Source organism: Lepus europaeus, chromosome 20 (genome assembly GCF_033115175.1).
Source record: "Lepus europaeus isolate LE1 chromosome 20, mLepTim1.pri, whole genome shotgun sequence".
Taxonomy (NCBI): Eukaryota; Metazoa; Chordata; class Mammalia; order Lagomorpha; family Leporidae; genus Lepus; species Lepus europaeus.
In genome coordinates this window covers 46,369,511-46,389,807 of record NC_084846.1, presented here as the reverse complement: position 1 = coordinate 46,389,807, position 20,297 = coordinate 46,369,511, and the positions used below count along the sequence as shown (strand labels likewise).

The 20,297-nt window shown below is 38.2% G+C and overlaps 1 protein-coding gene across 1 annotated transcript in view; it reads right to left on the bottom strand.

Moving 5' to 3' along the window:
* Window positions 1–1,580: 1,580 nt before the first annotated feature.
* Window positions 1,581–20,297, bottom strand: part of THSD7A (thrombospondin type 1 domain containing 7A) — a 449,664-nt gene continuing 430,947 nt past the window's right edge. Inside the window, exons 20-28 of the mRNA XM_062178382.1 lie at window positions 19,476–19,593; window positions 19,116–19,261; window positions 18,533–18,707; window positions 13,337–13,510; window positions 9,010–9,105; window positions 6,421–6,503; window positions 5,889–6,099; window positions 3,006–3,093; window positions 1,581–2,276 (exon numbers count right to left, since the gene is read on the bottom strand). Of these exons, the coding sequence (XP_062034366.1) occupies window positions 2,192–2,276; window positions 3,006–3,093; window positions 5,889–6,099; window positions 6,421–6,503; window positions 9,010–9,105; window positions 13,337–13,510; window positions 18,533–18,707; window positions 19,116–19,261; window positions 19,476–19,593 (1,176 nt within the window). The 3' untranslated portion in view covers window positions 1,581–2,191. The remainder of the gene's footprint in view (window positions 2,277–3,005; window positions 3,094–5,888; window positions 6,100–6,420; window positions 6,504–9,009; window positions 9,106–13,336; window positions 13,511–18,532; window positions 18,708–19,115; window positions 19,262–19,475; window positions 19,594–20,297) is intronic.

Sequence of the window (20,297 nt, the reverse complement as noted above, 5' to 3'; positions counted from 1 at the left end):
AATTTGTATTTCTTTGTTGAAATACTTGCTTTAAAGTAAAATTCTCATTTTTTGAACTACCTGTTGTCTTTGAAGAGATTTAAATTGTCTAACATAGTGACTACTGAGTAGGGAATTAGTGTTTTCTGCGTATTTCAACAGAACTGAATTGAGTAATTTTTTTTTGGGGGGGGGGTTGAAGGGGGCAATGACATCCTAATCTGATATTCTGATCATCTTTGCAAATATTCTAAATGAACAGCAGGGGGAGTTGAAACTCCAGTATGAAAGTAAAATACTTCACAGTTCAAATGACTTTTACAGCAGCATACTATGTATGATTTAATAGCTTGTTTTAAGACCTGAAACCTAATGTCCTTCCCTCTCTCCTGTTGTCTGAAAGATGGTACTGCATTTTAATGGCACCATTTGAATTTTTTTTTCATACTAAAGAAGTCTGTTAGATTAGAAATTTTTCACTGTGCCATTCCCAGGGCTGAATCTGTGAAAAATACAGCTACTTCCAACAGAGTGGTATACTTGATGACTAAAAGTGCTAACCACAAGCCAATGAAAAGTAAAGGTGACACAATGACGAGTGATCCATGAAAACCATCGATACCAGAGTCTGTGCACTAAGACCACCATTGCGGTCTGATGGCTGTTTCCCAGTAGAACTTTGAAGAAACAGACATGCTTGTTCTTTAACCTATTTGCATTGTCTATGACTGCAACATACACCTGGCTGAAAGTATTTACTATCTGGTCCACTGGAAAAGTTTACCATCCTTGATCTAGATATTTAATGAAGCCTTGGACAAGATAGTGACAAGACAGTCTTTTTAAAGACTTTAGCTTTGGAAATCATACATTGAAAAGACTGGTTTGCATTTTACCAGTAAGAAAAACATACGACTATGAATTTTGAGGTACTGCCTGTAAGGCAGACATTCAATATGAAACTGGGAAAGCATATCAGTGAGAAATTGACACATAACTGTGATTTCTTTTCATTACAAAACCACTGTAACATTATTTTCTGCATCTGCTTGCAATTAAAAACACAACCAGTTCCCTTTTTTCTTTTTTCTTTTTTTTTTAAACAAAGATAATATAAAAATCTAGTCATAAACAGCCTTCGAAGAACAATTACAAACCAAGTAGAGGAATCCACCTTTAGGACGGCTAATGGGTCAAGGACTTCAACACTTAAATCATCGCCATGCTGTAATGTCCCAATGGCTGCAAAGATAAGGAAGAGAGTAGACAGCAGGTGTAAGAGCTGATGACATCCTGTGGCCATCCAGTCTGACTCTTGCTCTCATCAGGATACCTGCAGATGTCTTCATCCCGATGAAAAGAGGCAGTTTGTATGGCAATACTGGTTAAGTGCATATCATGCTGCACTAATATAGTGCAAAAATGTGCCTTCCATATAGCAAAAAGATGCAGGCAACCAGTTTGAAAACTAGAGAAAGTATAAATGTATTAACACAAGCCGCAATCAGTTTTCCAGACGATAACCACTATAAAATACTGAACTTGAGGACTCTTTCTTCTAACATACTAGAACCTGTCCAACATTCGTACTTTGGAGAGAGACAAGAACGAGGTCTTACAAAAGAGTCTTGGTCTCCTAAATGAAGGTCAGTACAAGTTACCATCAGCCACCAAGGTGTTGAATTCATTCCACAAGTTTTCTGCTGAGTTTAGGTCTTGTTCACTGTTAAAGTTGCTTATTAACAAGTACATAATATGACATAATGTATATCATTCAGCTGAGTATATGTGTTATACTTGGTTAAATTATTGCAGAGCTCTTGATATAAACTCTTCATGCTAGAAAGTTCTATGGGTTAACATTGCAGGCAGTCTTGCACCAGGGATCCTAACTGGCCAATTCCACCACTATGCTTCAGAGATGAACGTTGGTCTTCATATGGTAGATTTCAGAGAAGATGACATCATACCCTCAGAATGCAGCATGTATTCAACTAAATCTCCCAGAATTCCTAGAGTTGATGGTTTACATGTAAGTGCTGCTATCTTAAATATCCCTAGTGGCAGTGTGAGTTTGAATCTTTATGATGCTCTTTTGAAATTAAAAGGTATCTCAATGCACACAATTTGGACACTTTCATTGTGGTCTCTGGAGTTCTACTTCACAGTGAGAAACACAAAACTGGCGGTAGGCAGGAAAAGTTGTATGTTGTTACATGTCTGCATCTCCATCATAGGCTAAGGTTAATGGTTTCAGTCGGTTGTTTTGCCTTCTTTGAGGTTTCTTTGGCTTTTTACTGTAAAAAGAAAAGCATACAAATTGAGAAAAAGAAAATAAATCTTCAACTGTAAGTTTTATTGTTTTACATTAAAAGAAAAGCAAATTGCCCAATTGGATTTTTATGGTCTATTTGGATTTCAGTTTTCTGTGCTGAAAAACTCAAGTATTGTACTATATTATAAAAGATAAATTATATGAGTGGAACTCTTTAGTACTAATAGAATAAACATACCATAATCATTTGTATCCAGAAACTTTTGTAAATGTATAATTGATAAATAATACATTTCAGAAGATAATTGAATAAGAGTAGGCACTACCATAGTACCTTCTTTCAGTGGTAATTAAATGTAAAATTGTACAGTTCACCATAACCATCCAAAGCAACATTCTCTTGCATACTTCAAAGAGAACATACTTGGAAGATGGCCTGGAACAGTCCTGGCTCTTTTTCAGAAACACAAATGGTTCAGATTTGGAAGTTTTTAGGTCATCTAGGATGAAAGTTGTGCTACTTAGACTTTCTGTGAGCACTAAATAGACTTGAAATACATAGAAGGGGGATACAAAAAGTTCATGGAAAATGTTAATATATGCAGAGTTTTCTTACATTTCCATGAATTTCTGAAGATCTTTCATATCTGAGACATTAGTTGGCTGTGCTTGTGTTATGGCTAACTGAAAGTGTTGTCTCTGAAACAGGCATTGGGTATCCCTTTAGATTTTGAAACATTTAAACACTCACCAAGCTAGATAAATCATGGAGACAATAAAGATGAGTAATACAAACGCCCCAGCTGCTACACCGTAAACCCAGGTCTTTAGTCTCCCATCTAAGAAGAACAGATATACAGATATGAGTTATTAATTTATATCAGCCATATATATATATACATATATATATATATATATATATATATATGACAGCCTTTAACTATGACCAATACGACCAATTCCTTTCAAAATTCAACATGAAAGGCTTTGGCACCGTTAATGATTAAAGTAAAGCTGCTCTTATTAGTTAGATATTGCTTCACTAAGGATAAATGAGCAATGAAAATTGAATTGAAAACTGTTTGAGTCCAGATTCCATGTTTATATGTGTAAACTTCTAATGTTTCTGAATTTGACTTCAAATCTGATCCAGGAGCAATGGTTGATAAACATTTTCTTCTAATCTATTTGAAAATGATATATATATATATATATATTTTTTTTTTGACAGAGTGGACAGTGAGAGAGAGAGACAGAGAGAAAGGGCTTCCTTTACTGTTGGTTCACCCTCCAATGGCTGCTGCGGCCGGCGCATCGCGCTGATCCAAAGCTGGGAGCCAGGTGCTTCTCCTGGTCTCCCACGCGGGTGCAGGGCCCAAGGACTTGGGCCATCTTCCACTGCACTCCCAGGCCAGAGCAGAGAGTTGGACTGGAAGAGGGGCAACCGGGACAGAATCCAGCGCCCCAACCAGGACTAGAACCTGGGGTGCCAGCGCCGCAGGCGGAGGATTAGCCTAGTGAGCTGCGGCGCCGGCCTGAAAATGATATTTGAAAGAAAAGCTGAAAAATAAGAGTCCTACAGTCTAGAATTGATGTAGACAGGTATTTGAACACAAAGTATCCTCTAAGTGTTTTTGTTGTTAGATGAAAGCGAATATATTTTATATTTAATAACTTTATGATTTAATAAAGTCTAGTCTATACTTATGGTGTGCTATAAAACTAGTTGGACAATATTATTTGCAAACAGACCATTTTGAGTAACACGAAGTGCTCTCTAAACAACTTCTGTTGTCGACCCTTTTTGTTACATGGAATCAGGTATGACAAGAACTTTTCTGAGTTTTTGAACTTCTCAGTATTATGGTGTGGATAAACAATATGCTATGATGTTGTCGAATTTAATTTGGTCTACACATCTACATATACTTTGTTACATGCCTATACTAAAATGACCTTCGTGTTAAAACTGTAGATTCGGGGGCCAGCACTGTGGTGCAGTAGGTTAAACCATTGCTTTTGTTGCTGGCATCCCACATCAGAATGCTATTTTGAGTCCTGGCTACTCTGTTTCCAACCCAGCTTCCCACTAATGTGCCTTAGAAAGTAGCAGAAGGTGGTCCAAGTACTTGGGTGTCTGACCCTCATGTGGAATACATGGATCCACCTTTAAAATATTTAAAAATACTATATGTTGGGCAATATTAATTCTATAAAGACTAGTTTATTCAATACATGAAAGACATCAGAAGCAAATGGGTACTGTGGAATCTTGTTTGTCTGGGTCTGGATCAATTTAGAGGTTCATTTGCTAGACATAACCTCAGTTAATATTCTAAATTACTTTTTAACTCCTAAAGATGTTTTAAACATTTGGAGAGAAGTTTAGAATCCAAGGAGTTTTTCCATTATTGGATCTCTCTACCGTGAAGGTTATTCAATTAATATTCTTGAGGTTTTTCATAAAGAATGTCTCAGTATACTTTTTCAGAATATGCACCTTTTTAGTACTTAAGTTTTTACATTGGGAGAATTTTATAAATACATGTGTTGGCATAATATCCTTTTTTAAAAAATTGATTTTGATGCAAGGATATGTGCTTGAATTCCTGGTCAAGGCCAAGATTGTTAATGGTCATTTACTGGTCTGCTGTCTTGATCACTGACAGAATTTCCTATGCTTATCAGACAAGTTGTCTTTGAGAAAATCATATTTTCAGCCAAGAACTTAATGAAGTCATGGATAAGGTGATTAAAAGCTAATCACCCAAATATTTAAAATACTTTAAAAATCCAATACCAATTCTTGAGCAAGGGAAGACATTTTGACTTATTGTATTAGAGAGATACGCCAGGTATGCAAAATCACCCCCCCCCCCCCATGCTTCTAATGAATTAGACTACACCTGGCTCCTCCTAGACTTTTCCTTTGGCCATGACCTGGTCATTCTGTAGAAAGAGAAAAAACTTCCATAATCTTAGTTGCTAAATAGCCTGTGTACCATATTTTCTGGCTGCAGGTTAGTTCTAGAGATGAGTGTAAAGTTTACTCCAGCTGAGGAGAGTATGCAGCATAGAGAACAGCATTTCATCATGCCTTCAAGCCTATCATAGGTACACTAAGACCTATCTAAAACGGAAAGTTTTGACCATGCCATTCATAAGAGAAGGTTCCATTCTTAGCCCTGTGGGTAGATGGTCCATATTTTCTAATTCTCTGGATTGAGATGAATTGGTCTAAGTGCCATCTGGCATTGGAGTATATTACTAATCATTAATAAAGATTCTGAAATTTGTTTTTACCGATTTTAGTTCTGAATGGCAATATACCTTTTTCCTAATATTTCCTTTGTTAAATTTCTTCATTCAATTAATTATACTTGTCACTTTAGGACTGGAATTAAGTAGTATCAATCCTCAAATTTTTCCCAAGAGAAAGTAATTTCATTTCTCTGAACTTGAGCTGGAGTGCTTTCTCAGAATAATACAATGAAGGTGTTTAGATAAAGGTGATATCGGAGCAAATGAACCTAGATGGCAACAATGCATCATTCATGTAAATCTGCTTGCTCATTTTCTTAATCCTTTGAAATTGCTAAATGTGCAACTAAAAAATTCTGTCCAGTCACTTCACCTGGCCCAAAGGGCTGCAGAAACCAGGTCCTTCCCCGTCCTGCCGGGCGACTGGAGGGTTGGGTGGGGTGGACGGCTCGACTGGTTTTCACATCGCCCCGTTTGTCCTCCACGGTGGGTATGGCCACCACAGGGATGAGTGTGCACTGCTCCAGTGTGCTGTTCGAAGACATGACTTCAGTGTAGCCCTCTTCACAATGGCACGCTTTTGTCTGCAGAAGGAGAAGACTGACACTAGGCATGCAAAGTGATCTTCAAAAACAGGAAACCAGACACGAAGCGAGGATTAAAAAAAAAAATTGGGGAATCTGTTGCATGTAATTTAACACATAAAAACACTTTTTTGCATTACACATAATTAATCTAAAATTAAAAGCAAGTGCATTCAGAAACGTTAAAAAGGAGAGGTCTAACAATTGAATTTTTCTGCTTCAAGACATGCTTTTTCCAGGGGGAGGGGCATGGACTGCACAAGAGGACAGTGGGGTGATGGATGATGAAGCGCTTGTCTACCCTAATGGATTTACACATACCTCGCTACAGTACGAGTGGGGTAGACTACACGGTGGGTTACAAGACCTGTCAGCATCAGGCTGGCTCACCACCAAGCAGCCCCCTGCAGAACAGAAGATCATATTTTGACAAATAACATGTCTTGCTAGGATTAAAAAATGCTGCTATAGACTTGTCTTTGAGTCCTGAAGCTCTTTGGGAATCCCACAGATTTTTCTGTCTATGAAATACTTGTTTAGCCTTGACAACCTCATTTAGCAACTCCAGGCCCTTCTTTCTCAGCACAGTGTCTGGTACTTAGTAGGTGTTCAATACACGTTTGGCAAACAGTCACTTTATTTTTTATAGCTGCTATCTTGAAACTACTAACAGCAAATAACCTACTTCTGTCAGCTCCTAAAGTCGGGTCTGTCATAAAAAGTAGATTTAATATTCTTGATAAGTTCTTTTGTTGGCCATTCAAAATCATAGTTTTATGTCTCTTGCCTGAGGTAGCTCCTTAAGTGAGACCATCCTATAAATATGTATTTTTCATAACACCTCTCTTTGATAAAAGTTACTATTACTAATAACTCAGGATGCTTTTCAGGTGCATAGAAGAAAAAAATGCAGCTATTTATCCCTTCTTCAGTACAGGTCCACCTGTGCTTAAATTGTTGGGAGGTTATAAGATGTTAACAGATGTCAAGTAGTATTAGTGACATGGAAGCAACTCATAGTTTTAAACTATTCTGACTCAATGCATCGGGGTTTTAGCAAAGCAAAATTCTCCCTTTATCTGTGGAACTGATGATTGTCAAGGTGCAATAGAAGGTACCTATGCATTCTTGGTCCTCCTCTCAATATTACAAACACAAAATAGTCTATGGAAACATTGTTAAGGAAAAGCAGCTAGTCATTGCAAGGCAACTGCAGAGAAGTGCCGTGTAAGCGATTCTCATTAAACATGAGAAGACAGAAAAGCTCAGTCTTCATCTCGGACAATTCATAAGTGAAAGCAATTATTCCAGGTAGTTGATCTACTGTACATGCTTGCCTGGTTCTCAGAGAATCTCAACTCTCCTAGAAGATGGTAGCGGAATTCACACTGAGTTTACAACAAATCACTGGCACATGGACTTTTCGTTACAAAACAGTATTATAAAGAATGAGTAAATGCACTGTACACTTAGTTGAAATGATACTGAAAACATATCTACAGGCAAGTCTTCAAAGTTTGACTTACCTTTACAGAGGGAAATAGCGTCAGTTGCAGTAGGAAAAGAGCTTTCACCATGGAGAAGAAAAGTTAGGCAAATTTGCTTTCATCCATATTTGGAAAAAAAAAGTTAACAGCCTCCCCAGAGGGTCCATTTAGTTGTTAAATATCAGACATTGATTTCCAACTTGCCAGTTGAACAGATAGCCCTGTAACACATCCCGTACAGAAAGCTCGTGCTTCCCGGTCCAGGGCTTTCCTCCTACCCTTAGAAAAAGGCGGTTAGGAAAGATTTCCCACCGCCTCCTATACTGTTGAGAGAACAAAGGGCTAGGGTTTCTTAGGTCCACTGGGACCCGCTATTATCAAGGATTTCTTGATAAAGCTTTCTCATGTATAAAACTGTATCTTCACAAAAATAGAATGTGACATCCTGCTCCAGCTTTTATAGGGAGGAGATAAGCAATTAGGTTTCGATAAATCCAGGCAATTTATATTTCAATACAAAATTGAGGCTTTTCAAAAAGCATATTGATCTCGGCTCCTGCTATCTTCCTGTGTATATTAAATATACAAATGTGTGTTATTCAGAAGCATCCCAATGCGTATCGCTTTCTTCCCTGCAGGAGAGCCAAAACAGCAAGAAGTCAGCAGGAGCCCCTGAGCAGTTCAGTCCTGCTCCCAGGCGGCTGCGAAGATCGCCACAGGCTAGATCTATACCTGGGAGCTGTTTAAGGGGGGAGATTCAATTTTTGGGTCCATATGCTTGAGGTTGAGGTTCTGATATTAATTTCTTTGCAGGAAATTGGCAGGGTGGCTTACTGCTTATCTGGAGCTAGTGTTTCTTTGCTTTTCAAGGAGTACTTGGAATTCCTCCCATTTGCTGGGTTCAGATAAATAACTTTTTAGTAATTGCAGATTAGGTTTTTTGGAGGTGTATATTTTGGACAAAGTAGGACTGATAAAGTTTTGTTTTGGATTTCTTTTTTGGGTGTATAACAACTTGGGGTGGGGACATAGTTCCTCAGAAGCTCTGGTTCTGACATTCACCAATAGGTCCTCCCTATTAATAATAAAAAAAAACTATCATATGTTTCTGAATTAAAGCAAGATATTTACATAACTATACTGCCTCACTGATATTTTTGGTCTGTATTTGTTGTTTTCAATGCACAAAAACATTGATATTTTAAAACATGTAATGTGTCCTTAATGAATAAACCTACAAAAAATATGAAACTTTGATCATATTTTAAGCTTTTGGAGCAATACCTAAAAGAGTTAGGAGATGGAATCTGAAACATTATACAATAAAACGTCACTGGTCACCAGACGTAAATACAATTGAGGTGTCCTGAATCCCAACCACATGTTGAATGTTCAAAGAACAAAAGAATTCTTGGAGCTTTACCTGTGACATTTACACCATCTGATCTTTGACACCAGACTGTTCGGGAAGAGCCCTTCCAAGCACTGGCCATCCATTTATACTCATAACACTGCCCATCTGTGGGGACATAAAAGCATCGGCACGTTCTGTCACTCAAAAGGGCAATCAGGAGGATAGAAGAATTAAGAGAATGTTTATGACCAAAGTTGCTTTCTTCTTATTATGGAAAAGTTACTTTTCAGGAAATACCCTATTAGTGGTAATATACAATTGGTTTATGATTGGTAATATAATCATTAAAATGTGTCATTGGCCATTTCTAAATGATACCTATCTAACCATCCATTCAAAAGGTGACTTCAAAAAGGTAAGTTTATTTTGGTACAAAAAGTGCTAGAAATCCATGCATCATTTTTTCATTACGTGCTCTCTCTATGACTTTTTAAAGGATCTATCTCAGAAAGATATGCTACTTGGGGTCCTTAACAATTTAAAATTCTCTTGGATGAAAAGTTTTACATTTAGAGTTCTAGCCCACAGTCTTCTGTAACACATGTTTTCTAAGGTTGTACTGCCGCCTTCTGGAACCTTATTTATGATGTCTTTCACTGTGTAGATTTAGATTTTAATTAAAAATTAAAATCATATGCTGTTGGTATCATATTTAGAAAATATTGAGTTCAGAAAAATATCCTCTTACTTTTTTTTAGATATTTTATAGTTTTGTTCTCATCTTTAGGACTAAAATTTATGTGAAATATAGACTTTCATGATGTGAGCTAAAGATACTTTTGTAAACTTCATATGGATAACAAATTGTGGCAAAAATATTATCTGTTCATTCCCCCACTGACTCTCACTCTGCCACTTAACCTGTACCTGTGAATTATTCCGAGATTCACTATTCTATTTTTTTTTAATTTAAATTTTTGACAGGCAGAGTGGATAGTGAGAGAGAGACAGAGAGAAAGGTCTTCCTTTACCATTGGCTCACCCTCCAATGGCCACTGCGGCCGGTGCACCGTGCTGATCCGAAGCCGGGAGCCAGGTGCTTCTCCTGGTCTCCCATGTGGGTGCAGGGCCTAGGGATTTGGGCCATCCTCCACTACCTTCCTGGGCCACAGCAGAGAGCTGGACTGGAAGAGGGGCAACCGGGACAGAATCGGGCGCCCCGACAGGGACTAGAACCCGGTGTGCCGGCGCTGCAGGCGGAGGATTAGCCTACTGAGCCATGGCGCTGGCCTTTTTTTTTTTAATTTTTAAAAAATTTTTAAAAATTTTTCATTTTTGACAGGGTGGACAGTGAAAGAGAGAGAGACAGAGAGAAAGGGAGATTCACTATTCTAAGCCTAATTGCTTTATTATCGACCACTTCTTTAAACTATTAATGCTTTAGAGTAAATTTGATATTAAAGCCATCTAAGTCCCTCAACATTTTTCCCACTTTAAGAAAAATCCTGAGGGCTTTTACAGTCTTTTACTTCTCCAAACTAAATTTAGAATCAATTTGTTAAATTGCATTAACAATCTGTTCAAATTGCATGGAATTTATATGTAAATTATTATAAAATTGTTGATGTGATGTTGTAAGTTACACAAGAACAAGGTATGTTTTACCAGTTCTTTGCTTTTAACAAGGCTTTTTTTTTTAAAAAAAAAGATTTATTTATTCACTTGAAAGTTACAGTTACACAGAGACAGACAGAGAGAGATCTATTTTCTATCTTTTGTTTTCACTCCCCAAATGGCTGCAATAGCTAGGGAAAGGCCAGGTAGTTTCAGATCTCCCAACTGGCTGCAGGGGCCCAAGCAGTTGAGCCATCTAGCACTGCTTTCTCAAGCAGGGAGCTGCTTTGGAAGTAGAGCAGCTGCGAATGGAACTGACGCCCATATGGGACACTGGCATCTCAGGCTTTACTGGCTAAGCCAGAATGCTGGCTCCTTCTAATGAGATTTTATAATTTTTCCACACAAACCTAATAATATTTTTCTTATATTTGTTTCATTAGCTTTATTTCTATTGTTAATATATTTTTTTTTGCCAAATTCAGCTTTATAACAGAGACTTGCTGGTAAAAGAAAGGCTAAAAGCTAATTATTTTGTATTTTGCTTTTGAATCAAAATGTTTCTGAACATTTTTATTTCTGTTCTACAAACTGTCTTGAGCTTTTTAAGGTAAAAGTCATGTCATGAGAATAATCTTACAATTATTAAAATTTTGTACATACTTTGGCACACTTGGTTGGGAAAAAGTGGCAACAGTGGACATCTTTTTATTGGTTGTAAAAGAATATCTCTAGGATTTCCACATATGTCCATGGTATTCTAAGTTTTAGTAGATATTATTTATTGGATAAGAGGATTTCCTTACAGTTCAAGTTTGGTTTGCAAGATCTGATGACAAATGAGGGTTGAATTCTACAGTTTTTCCACATCTAAAAATCATACTGATTACAATGTGATGTACTACATTAATAGATTTGTAAAATTTAGGCATCTTTGTTTTGGATTTAATTATAATTAGTCATGGTTTTAATCATCCATAAAATGTAATGATTTTTGTTAGATGATATTTTATGAATTTTGACATCTAGTTTCATGGATAACTTTACTCTGAGTATACTTTGAAGGTTATACTGTCATTGGAGAAGTTTTATGGACTTTCCCCCCACTGAATTTCTTATTAGGATTTAACATAAATAGGAATTGTCTGTTTCTTTAAATTTTGGTCAAATTCATAATTCACTCATGCTTTAGTGGTGTGGATGTGTCAGTATGTGTATTTTATAGATTTGAATTTTAAGTTACAAATCCATGGTGTAGTTGCCTTTTTATTCTTGATAAATTATGATATTGTAACTTTATAAATAAAAACTATTTATAGCATTATATTTCCTGAACTCTTCTCTTGGTATTAGCACAGATTTTACTCTTTTATCATTATTAATTTTTGATATGAGGCTCTACTTAGTTCAGTCAAAACCACAAGTTATTGGTTTTGTTGATGATCTCTTGTTTTCTACCTCATAGGATTTGTACTTATCAGTATTGGTTGTATTAAATTTGTTTTTTTCTTTTTTGTAAAAAAATTGTTAAAAGCATAGCTCACATTTAGCTTTCTCCTTCACTGTAGACATTTAAGATATTAGGTTCTCCTGTAAGTACTTCCTTACTATATTCTACATCTTGGTTAATGTGTAATAACTCCACAAGGTGCTTTTCATGTTTTTATTTCTGTAGTACATGAGGGTAATTGTTTTAAAAAGTTTTTACTTGTAAAAAGAGCAGATTTCTTGTATTTTATACTTACAGTTTTAAGAGCATGATACTTCCAATCCTCTCCTCCCTCCCTCACTTCAACCTTCCCATTTCTTATTTTCAATTTTTGCAATGACATTTCAATTTTCTCTATAGTCAAAAGCATAACCCTCCACTAAATACAGAATTCAAACAAGGGCTATAAATATAATCGATCTCAAAATGTCAATTTTGCTCATATACATTACTTTTTCGTATTCTGTATATTATCATAAATGAGGGAAAACATATATGTCTTTTTGGGACTGGCTGATTTCACTAAGCTTAATGGTCACCAGTTGCATCCCTTTTGTTGGGAGAGACTGGATTTCATTCTTTTTTACAGCTGAGTAGTATTCCATTGTGTATATATACTGTAATACCTATTTCTTTACCTATTCTGACCCAGGCACCTGGAATTTTTTATCTGGTAAATTTAAGATTAAGCTGATTGGGTCATGTTATCTAATATTTGGGTTACTCCATGTAGCCCATTTGGTTTATCTAAGCTTTCTACTCCAAACTTTCATTACAAAGATAATATTTTGGCTCCTACTTGTTGTCATATGTCATTATTTTTGTTGCAGAACACAAGTACATATCCTCCACTAGATTTCAATATTTCTTATGTATTGAGACTTGCCCTGCATCTAAACAATGACATTTTAGCACTCCACAGTTCTTGAATACAGCATGAGTTGTTCTACATGTGTGTTTATATAAAGAAATGTTCATATTTGTTCCACACCGAGTTAAGATTCATATAGTTCATCAATTTTTGAGAATATACTAAACGATCATTATTAGAAGAGTAAAAATAAAGTCTCAGCATCATTTAGCTCATAAAACTGGGAAACATTTTCTAGTATTTCACATTTAACTTATGGAAGGTGGATTTTTCATCCTTCTAAATCTTTAAAATTCAGAATCTTATTCTTAAGATCTCACTTAAGTAAACAAATCCTTGATTTCTCAATTTTAACAATTTTTTTTATCTCTTTTTCTCAACACAAACTCAAAATGAATAGATTTCATGAATTGTTCACTCACCATCACAAGATTTTGTTTCTAACATCTGTTCTGGGCACAGATGTTGGTTCTCTAGTTCTTGTATAATCACTGCTCTAGATCGAACTTGTATCCCGCCAAAGCCTAGATCCTCGCCATTCACACAGGTCAGCTGACACAGGCTCCACGAAGACCAGTCTTTCAAATAACAGTCACCTGCAAAACACCGAGTTATAGTGTCTGCCCAGAGACAACAGCCAGCCAGATAGTTAAATTCTAACCCCATTGGGCAATGTTTGTAAGTATGCCAGTCACACAATATTAATTTTGGACAAACATTTAATAACTGCAAAATTTATATGTAACTTTTATGACATACACATATTGATATTTTATGAATGGCTGTTGCTGGGCCATGTGATGATTAAGCCATAGCTTACATTTGCTATGGTTAAAGGAACTTTGCCATTATGATTCACCTTTTCAGAGGTAACAAATATTTGGTTAAAATCTACAAGCATTTTGTCATAATCATTGTAAATTGATTTTTTTAAAGCTTAACTAAATGTAGAAATTCTCATCTAGGTAATCATAATTTCAAATGGTCTTGAAGTCCAAGGGTGAGAAAGCTGGTGCCCAGAGGAGTGGATGGGAGAAGTGCAATTAAGCAGGTCCAATAGTGGATGTGATGCTCACTATTTCCTATGAGCCACATCTTCAATCCATTTCCAACTTTTTTCCATTTGCTCAAAATATAATTTATGAAAAAGCACATCATAAATGCATTGATGGCTAAACTTTCACAATCTGATTACATGGGGATATGTATCAAGAAACTAAAATCAAGGAATAGAACATCCCCAGAATCTCAGTATGCAATCATACAATATATACTTTGTGTCTGTCTTCTTTCATATATTTTCTGTAGTAACAATTTGTTCATACTGATGTCCTTGATTCCACTGTGTGAACATACCACATCTAGATACCTACTGTATTAATGGGCGTGTGGGAAGTTGTAACTCTTTCCTACTATAAGTCTTTTGATGAACTTACCAGTGCATTTCTGTTGGGTGTATGCCTAGCAGTGGAATTGTTGGGCCATGATGCATCAATGTGTTCAACATCCCCAACATTTTGAAATCAGGAAAGACTTAATTAAAATACACCTTTCTCATATTCCTATCCATTATCAGGACTCACTGCTTTTTATACTCTTCAGGGTATACAGTTAACTATTATAGACACCAATCCATAAGGGGTTCCTATAATTTTAATTATCCTAGCCACATCACATGCATAATTCATATTGCCCCTTATTAGTATTGTGACCAAGATGAGTAATGGAAAAAGTCGTTGGGCCCTGATTAAGAAATCCTGGCAGGACATGTTACTGACTCACAAGTATGATGGTAAAAGTGGTTTCTGTAGATCTTACTGAAGAATACCATTTCTAAAATACAGAAAATTCCAGTTTGGGAAATGTTAATGAAAACTACCAAAATTGTAAGCCCTCTAAGAAGGTTTTAGGATATGCCACTTTTGGGTTATTCAGTTTTAATTAAGCAGGAAAAAACATGCAAAGTTTTTAAATCCTGTCAAGACGAATGCAGTCTAGTCTCAACCACAATGACTGCAAACTACTTGGAATATAGAACATACCTTTTCACTAGTGGCCTTTACATTGGCGCTTATTCTTTTTGCATTGTATATTTTCTTTCTTTCTTTTTTTTTTTTTTTTTTGACAGGCAGAGTGGACAGTGAGAGAGAGACAGAAAGGTCTTCCTTTTGCCGTTGGTTCACCCTCCAATGGCCGCTGCGGTAGGCGCGCTGCAGCTGGTGCACCGTGCTGATCCGATGGCAGGAGCCAGGTGCTTTTCCTGGTCTCCCATGGGGTGCAGGGCCCAAGGACTTTGGGCCATCCTCCACTGCACTCCCTGGCCACAGCAGAGAGCTGGCCTGGAAGAGGGGCAACCGGGACAGGATCGGTGCCCCGACCGGGACTAGAACCCGGTGTGCCGGCGCCGCAAGGTGGAGGATTAGCCTGTTAAGCCACGGCGCCGGCTTGCATTGTATATTTTCTAGCACAACTCAATGAATCTGACAACAGTAGTCTGAGTTTTATTATTATCCTAAAATCCAGGTCAGGCTTCAAAGATTTAATAATAGCAAATGAGAATGTGGCAATTCCTTGTACTCAATATATCTTTACATTTTGATCATATAAACCATTGTAATAACACAATTACACCATGTTGCCAAAGATATGACAATTAAATGCATGAGATATATTTACCAATTCAGTGTTCCATGCTTGAAGGCTTATTAGTTCACATTAGATTTCAAAACCCATCATCAGAAAAAACTAGCTAGAAAGGAACTAAAATGAATAATTATCATTTATGAGAGAAGATCAGCCTCCTCTTGAATTGTAATTACTTTAATTAAAATGGATTTTGCCTTGTTGTATGTTAAGCTGGGATCCTGTAGTTTTCCTTTGCATTATTTACCACAGATTATAGTCTTATGTTTATGTCGCTATTATATTAGCAACTGCTTTTCCACTAGCAGGTAAGTTCCATGAGGCCAAGGTTTGTCTTCCACTGTAGCTCCAACCTCAAGCCCATGCCTAGTCTATAATTACTTGATAAAAAAGTAAAATGAGTGAGTGATGGTGCTGCAGAGGCATAATGAAAACATGCAGCATGTTTCTACAGTAAGGCATGCGTCAAAGCCTGGTGTCAACTCTCCTCATTAACATACATATCACAATAACCCTATTACTGAGACACTGGAGATTGGGGTTTGGAAGAGTAGACCTTTCAGTTTTTAGCCTTGGTAACTTACTGTTGACTATCTATATAGCATATTGGATTCTGAAGATTGAGTTCCTTGCTCCTGTCTGGAGCCCTCAGGTGAAGCGAAATGATTTTGTTAGATTGTGAAGGGTGCTAGAACTGTGGTATAGTAGGTAAAACTGCCACCTGCAGTACTGGTATCCCCTCTGGGCAACGGTTCTAGTCCAGCTCTCTGCTATGGCCTGGGAAAGCAGTAGAAGATGGCTCAAGTCCTTGGGCCCCTGCACCCATGTGGGAAACCTTGAAGAAGCTCCTGTTCGGCCCAGCTCCTGCCATTGCAGCTATCTGGGGAGTGAACCAGTGGATGGAAGACCTCTCGGCAACTCTGCCTTTCAAATAAATAAATAAATAAATAAATAAATTTTTATTAAAAATAGAATGTGAGATCTCAACTGATATGAGGTCAGTTTCACAGACAGGAAAAGCAACAGAACTGCTGATCAGCAAAATGTCATTGGCAAGGTGGGAACGTCAAAGAAGCTAACACCATGCTTAGCTCTGGAAGGTCAGATTTTATGTTTAATGTGCTAAGAACATTTAACACGGGATCTTCTGTCAACACATCTAAGTGCACAGTACTGCCAATGCTCTGCTCCATGTGTTCAGTAGATACCTACCAGCAGGAGTTTGCCACTCAGATTTCTGTCTTGAAAATAATCTTTTATCCAAAATAGATGAAAATATTCCAGTGTACATAGAACATTACTAAAACAGAACACCCTCAGAATCTAGCATGTATGGTTCAAAGTATGAGGGGTTATTCTGCTCTATTAAAATAAACCGAGTGAAACTGAACAAATAACAAAACAAATAATAAAAAGGAATAAGCACATTGATGACTGATGTGGTCAGTTTTTCCACACTTTAGAGATGATACAATTTTTAGAAGTTCTGAAAATATGTTATCTACCTTTAACATTTTCTTAGGGTGTGTTTTTATATCAAAATTATTTTATGCTTTTTTGCTGCATTCTTAAATTTTTTAAAGATCAACAAAAATCTTTTTAAAAGTATACATATATCCATAATATATCCATACATCTTCCATTATGCCCCGGCGGAGGGTCAGCGTTGCTGTGGTTCCCAAGTTCAATGCCCTGAATCTTCCTGGCCAGTCTCCAAGCTCATCGCCCATCCCCTCCTTACCCGTTTTGTCGGAATCACCCAATGGGAAAAGCAACCTGCCTGTCGCCGCCTTACTGCCTGCACTTTTGGAAAAGAACGAACTCAGAAGCCTTTCACCATCTTCCCTCTTGTCTCATTGGAAATTTTGGAACAAATGTTGGGAATAAAGTTTGGGAATGGGATTGGTGTTAAAGACATAAACTGTCCCCTGGAGTTAATAAAATGAGCTGGTTCACTCCCCCCAATAGCTGCAATGACCAGGGCTGTGCCAGACTGAAGCCAGGAGCTTCTAGGGGTCTTCGTGTGGGTCCTGGAGCCTAAGCAGTTGGGCTATCTTACACTGCTTTCCCAGTCAAATTAGCAGTGAGCTGGACTGGAAGTGGAGCATCAGGGACTTGAACTGGCACCCATAAAGGATGCCAGTGTTACAGGCAGTGACTTTATCAGCCATGCCACAATGCTGGCACCTATACTTTTCTTCGCATTTTTATTTCCCCCAATTTACTGTAATCCTTTCAATTGTGGATAAAATATAGCTAATTCACTCCATTCCATTATAAACTATTGTCCCCATATCCTTCTCAAGATAAAAATAAGTTAGAAAACTTAAGTCTCCCTTTTAATTCTCCTTCCAGACACCTAAATATTGGCTTATCATCGTCTGCCAACTTTTACAATTGACATACGGTTTATGTACTGTTGGTGTCCATCATTGAATTCAAATGCTATGATTCAATAATCTTATCTTTCAGTTGAGTAATCTGCTTTTTTCTTTCTGAATGCTTTACTGGTTCTCTATTTTTCTACATCTTGTGCTTTACTAGCTAGTTTATATAAGTGTGAATTTGTTGTTGATTCTACCCAGGAGCCAGAGTAAGCTTTCATTATGAAAATTAAATTTTTCTTTAGCTATTAAGTGCTTAAATATTGCCTCGCCCTCATTTTCGATGTCCCAAATAGGTTATGTTCAATACTTTGTCAGCTTTTATTTTATGCTTTCTATATCAAACAGTAGCCTAAGGATGCTTAACATCCCCTGCAAATGTTGAAATTGCAGAAGGGTGTCAAGAGAGTGCACACAGGAGACCTGGACTTCACTCTAGTGCTCGTGCCCCCACGTTCCCACAGTAGAGTAGAAGGCGTAGATATCACCAATTAAAAAGACTCTTGACAGCCCTTAACTTAAACTTCACATGCAACCCCTTCCTGCCCCTGGCCCGGGAATCAATCGCCAAACCTGGAGTTCTGTTGTTACCTGGGCAAGGTTGGGTACAGGTTTCCTCCAGAACCATTTTTTTACTGCCATCTATAATGGGTTCAACGTCAGCACAGAATTCCTCATCCACTGCTTTGCTGAAATCATCAGCTGTCCCGTCACTCACTACACAAGAAATGTTCCTTGTTCTTGTCCCTTCTCCACACTGGGCCTCCTGGAATAGGGAAAGAAATAACCAATTAAGGAAAGAAAAATAATTCATTAGAGAGCTCATCCCTTACAGTCATGCCCGCATCATTGATTTTGATTTATAAACAGAAGCATTTGAAACTCTAGGGAAGCGGCCCTGTAGGGGGTGCGCTAGAAGGCACACATGGAACAATCTGTTTTCCAGCCAAAGACAGGGAAATAAATTTTCATTAAAATGGATCTCTCTCCAGATGATTTAAAAAGTACAGTGCAGGGAGAGTTTGTGATCAAAACTAATTACACAGCTAAGAAATGGCACAGCACCTAACATCTCTAAGAGGAAATCTCTCCTCTATAAGCACTGGACAATATTTCTGAGACCAAGTCTCTAGCCTGAACACACACTTCCATGCTGCTGCTTGAGATCTGATACCTGCACTTGGCACGGAGACCACGGGCCATACTGCCACCGGTAACAAGGCTTCACTGGGCAAGGCTTGGACTGGTCCAAGAGGGAAGGGCACGGTCTTCCATCCCCCTGAAAGGGCTGCGTCACCGTTCGCCTCCGCATCATTTTTCCTTTAAGAAATACAAAGTGACACAACTTTAGTGACGTGTTACGGTCGTGTGAGTGCGTGTCTTTTTGGGAGAAGGCATCCTAGAGATCTTTGCCGAGACGAACTGGGAACAAACAAGGTTTTCTGAGGATGATCGGGTAAGACTTAGAACAAAAGGATCCTTTCATTTCATATCCCTTAACCACTAGCGAACGCTGACTGTGGTGCAGACCAACCTGTGAGGCCACACGTTTGAGAACACGCCGACCACGGCGACCAGTCGGACAGCTGACAGTTCACGGGGCACTCCACCACGCAGGAGGTGTTCATCTGCCAGTTCTTCTCCAGGCCAAGCTGAAAGACAGAGAGGTAGCTGTACTGACACAGAGACTCGGCCACATCACAGCAGCGAACGAAGGAAGAGAGGGAGAAATAAGAATAGAGGCAAAGGGAGGGCTAGCAAGCCTCAGAGCAGAATAAAAACACAGACGGCCGCAAGTGTGAAGTCGTTCAACTCAGGAGTGTGCGAATGAAGCTGCGGGATGAATGGTGGGGGGAGCGAGTGCGGACTCCACACTGTTTGAATGTTTCTTCGTTTTTTTTTTTTTTTTTTTAAACAGAGTGGATAGTGAGAGAGAGAGAGAAAGGTCTTTCTTTTTGCAGTTGGTTCACCCTCCAATGGCTGCTGCGGCCAGCGCATCTTGCTGATCTGAAGCCAGGAGCCAGGTGCTTCTCCTGGTCTCCCATGCGGGTGCAGGGCCCAAGGACTTGGGCCATCCTCCACTGCCTTCCCGGGCCATAGCAGAGAGCTGGCCTGGGAGAGGGGCAACCGGGATAGAATCCGGTGCCCCAACCGGGACTAGAACCCGGTGTGCCGGCGCCGCAAGGTGGAGGATTAGCCTGTTGAGCCACGGCGCTGGCCTGTTTGAATGTTTTCAATAAGTGGACTCAATGTCCAAACTGCTTAGATGTCCTTAAGGAAAAAACAAGTGTAATCTCAGTTACTTTCTATTAGTTACAACCTAAGAATATCAACAATACACAGATTTGTAATTCTG